Source organism: Capsicum annuum, chromosome 6, assembly GCF_002878395.1.
Source record: "Capsicum annuum cultivar UCD-10X-F1 chromosome 6, UCD10Xv1.1, whole genome shotgun sequence".
Lineage (NCBI taxonomy): Eukaryota > Viridiplantae > Streptophyta > Magnoliopsida > Solanales > Solanaceae > Capsicum > Capsicum annuum.
Window position 1 is genome coordinate 109,274,610 of NC_061116.1, and position 4,295 is coordinate 109,278,904.

Here is a 4,295-nt window from a genome sequence, read left to right on the forward strand (position 1 = left end):
TAAAAATTAATAATAAGTTTACTTATTATTCATAAATATATATATGTAAAGGATTGATGATATGAATTATTCCTAAATAAATACAAAAAATTAAATATATATGTAGAACATTAAAGTTACACATTAACAAGAAATGAAAAAATATGTACAATATTAAGCAGAAATGGTTATGTAGAACACAAATATATACGTAGAACCACTATTAACTGTAACATAACAATCAAGAACCAATAGTATATATTTGTACATTAAAATCTACTGAGTGAAAATAAGAAATATATGTAGTAACACAAATATATATGTAGAACCAATATTAAACTGTAGCATAACAACCAATAAAATATCAAATTTCATTAACTTAAAAGTTACTGATTTAAAATAAGAAATATTCAACTAAGTGTTGTCCAAATGATGTTAAATAATGTAAACTACATCAAAATAAAAATAAACATCAAATTTCATGAACTTCCGTGTCTTCTGTTAAACTAATTTCACGAGGAGGTTTCATTGGCGCTTCATCATTACTTTGTCCATTCTCTTCTTCTTTATTCAAACCATAATTCCACAAAATAGAAGCATATCTCGTACGAATCAGATCTGGATCAAAATCAACAGGTGAAACAATATCTCCAAAGGTGAGACACTCGGCATATGTCACCATATATAAACCGCAATCCCTGCAAATACATATTTAAAGAAATAAGAATCTATTCTATAAAAATAATATATATGTATATATACAATTGATATGTATATGAATACTTACAAACTGGCACTTGGTTGTTGAGGCAAATCCTCCACCACATAAACATCAAATAGATCCATCTTGTCATAGGATTTGTAATTTGGATGAGTAGCAATATCAATACCTTTCTTCTCATAAAATTTACATGCAACAAGACATATAGGTATAACCTCAGCTAACTTTTCAACTTCAACAAGTACCCCAGCATCATGACCAGCAGACGACAAAGAATCATATACATAAATGCATCTATCATTAAAAGATATAACCGCAAGAACCCAATGATGTTTAGCCTTAATGTTGATAGGAATAAAAATATGATCAACCGTATGCCAAGGAACTGTAGCATACATACGGAATCCATTTTTGTACTCATTCAAATGGTATTCCTTTCCACCAGCATTAAGAGAATCATCATCAATTCTATATATAGCTAGCACACTATTTATAATATTCATGAAATTACAGTCTACAGTGCTGTACTTGTATGAAGTATTCGAATCATACTTAGATTTCTTTCGCAGATAGTAGAAGCATACATCAATATGCTCCATTATGACAAAAAAAACATACTTAAAAGTAAATAATGAAATTAAAAGTCCTAGCAGGTAACACTACATATATATATATATATAAGTACATATGTAACAAATAATTACATATGTATAGAGAAATATACTTATAACAAATAAGTACATATGTATTTGCGAATATACATATGTAACAATGAATAAAGTTTCATTCAAAATATAAAACCTTTACACTTATTAGCAGAACACTTACCTCATCAGACCATGATTGTCCAGGAGTACCCATAATGTAGAACCAATTCTTGTTTTCCACAGCTAAAACTCCAAAATTGATTACTGAAATTTTGGACTTGCCCTTCTTATAGTGTTCTTGCTTGTTGCTTTTGTTCAGATATTAAATATAATGATTCATCATTAACAAAAACTTATATGTAAATATTATTATTACAATTAGGTGCTCAAATGTAATACCTTTTTGCATGAAATTTAAGAATATCCACAGACAACCACTTCAGAAACTTGTTGGTAACCTTAGTGTCTTCTATATCATTAACCGGATGAGATACGAATGGATGCTTCTGATAGAATATTTTGTGCTCCCCTTCTGTGCAGTGATATACATAATAATGAAACAGATGTATTTATATAATAAATCCAAAAATCATAGTATAAAAATTGTATACATAACTGTCGCATATATATATATATATTATGAGTGCATCAGTTATACATATTGAAGTTATCTAACAACAAAATATAAACATGATTCCAAGATAACATAAAAATTATGTATTTTAATTATTTAGAATTAATCTAATTAACATACTTGTCATAACAAAAATCTAATGAATAACAAAAACAACATAACATTAAATACAAATCTTAGTAGTAATCTCAACAAATACATATTTAAAGTTTATCATGTCAAAAAAGTGTGACTAATGTAATGATGCATATTTGTAGGTTACATGTCATATTTCTTAGCTATTAAATAATAACAAGAAATTACTAATCTTAAAATATATAAAGTAAACAAATTCGTTAACCATATTTAACATTTTAGTGTACTTACCATCCACTGAACCAAAATTCATTGTGAATGGTGACTCTTTGAATCTAGATGGTCGCTTAATCCTTGATACATGCATGGGCATATCTTGTGCTTTATTTGCCAATGGATGTACAATTATACTTCTTTCTTGATTCAAATATACATTAAGAATCGGTAAAAGCTCATCAAGAATAGTGACTTGCGAGTATGAAAAATTTTGTTCATCTTTTCTTTGTTCAATTAACGCTACATGAATGTGGATCGGAGACTGATTTTGTTGATTCAACTTTGAGTTATCCATATTAGATTCAACTAGATTTAAAATCTTTTTAGCAGCACCTTCATTATCCTGTATATAATATATATAAATATGTTATAATATTGCAACATTAGTAAAATAAATAAAAGCAGAGAATGATACCTTGGACTCATCTTCTGCTGAAGTATTCACAGTCGTTTCTACAACAACTTCTGATGTGTCTACAATCTTTTCAGCATCACATTTATTGTTCTATATAAAAATGTATAAAAATGTTATAATGTTGCAAAGTAGCAAAATAATCAGAAAAAGACAATGCTACATTAAACTGATCTTTTGTTAATTTATTTTCATCCATTTATGAAGGATAATTTGTGTTTTGTATAATAAATGTAAAATTCTTGTTAAAATGATTTTAAAGCAAAAGAAATAAACACAGACAATACACATTTCCAGTATACCTTGGACTCATCTTTTGCTGAATATTCACAGTCGTTTCTGCAACAACTCCTATTTTCTATATAACATAGAAATATTTTGTTAATCTGAAAGCTTATGAAAATAAATGAAGACGTAGAATGCAAATACCATAGACTCATCTTCAACTCCCAAATTGGATTTGATGAAATCAAGATTAATACTTCTGAGCACCTCATCTGAAAATGAGAATTGAGAATCAGATATATGTGCTTCGCAGATATTATCATCAATCAATTTTGTGTTCTACAAACCATGTTAATATAAATTAAAAAACAACACCAGATGTTCTTAACTAAAAAACATCATAGATATATTTAGCATACCGGTGATTCACATATATCTCTTGCTTCATGCTAATCCATATCATTTTTATCCTTTCATAAACAATAAATTCAAGCGTATTAAAATATTATTATTCTGCTATATAAAAAGCATGAAAGAAATAAAATGAACTATTTACCGAAGCATCATCGTTATCCTCATTATACACCTCCATCAAACTAGTGCTTTAATTTCCATTGATCTCTTCAGTAACCTGTAGCACATATATAATTCTTATATGTAAAAATAAATTCACATTATATAAATAAAATACATACGAATGTAATTAATTAACTTACCAATGTGTCTTTAGAATTCTTATACAAATCATGCACAAAATTTGGATTGAATTCATGGTGTGGTGTAGTCTCGACAGCTTCACCCATTGGTGGATTGTCTTCATTGTCCTTGTCTTTTTTATGTAAGTTCAAAAACTATTAAAAGATATCACGAACAATATTAAACTAACTATTTATAATTGCCCAGCATATGTATATATGATTATACATATCATGAATTGTAAAAATAAATAATATAAATGTAAAAATACTGTATATATTGCATCTGTATTTCTTTATTTAAACACAACTTTATAAGCAGAATATGTATTTAACACATCCTGTGTTATACATACTACAAACTATATATTCATATGTATATATAAATATACATATTAGCATTAAAATGCATATTACCAGCTGTATAATCATATCTATATACTATTTGAAAAAATACATAATATAACTGTATATTCATATGTATATATAATATACATATTAGTATTTAGAAAAAAATACCTATAATCCATAAAATGAAGACAACGTTTTTTATATATGTATATCATAAATCATAAAATACATATGTTGTACATGTATTCAACATTAAAAATATTTTTTAAAATTATTGTAC

General features: G+C 26.7%; 1 protein-coding gene across 1 annotated transcript; it reads right to left on the reverse strand.

Annotated features, from left to right (window-relative positions):
* Positions 1-451: 451 nt before the first annotated feature.
* On the reverse strand, positions 452-1,299 carry LOC107874237. The gene is made up of 2 exons (XM_016721076.2): positions 767-1,299; positions 452-677 (listed from the first exon to the last, which is right to left on the reverse strand). The coding sequence occupies exons 1-2, from the start codon at positions 1,297-1,299 to the stop codon at positions 452-454; spliced, it is 759 nt and encodes a 252-aa protein (XP_016576562.2).
* Between the last annotated feature and the right edge of the window lie 2,996 nt (positions 1,300-4,295).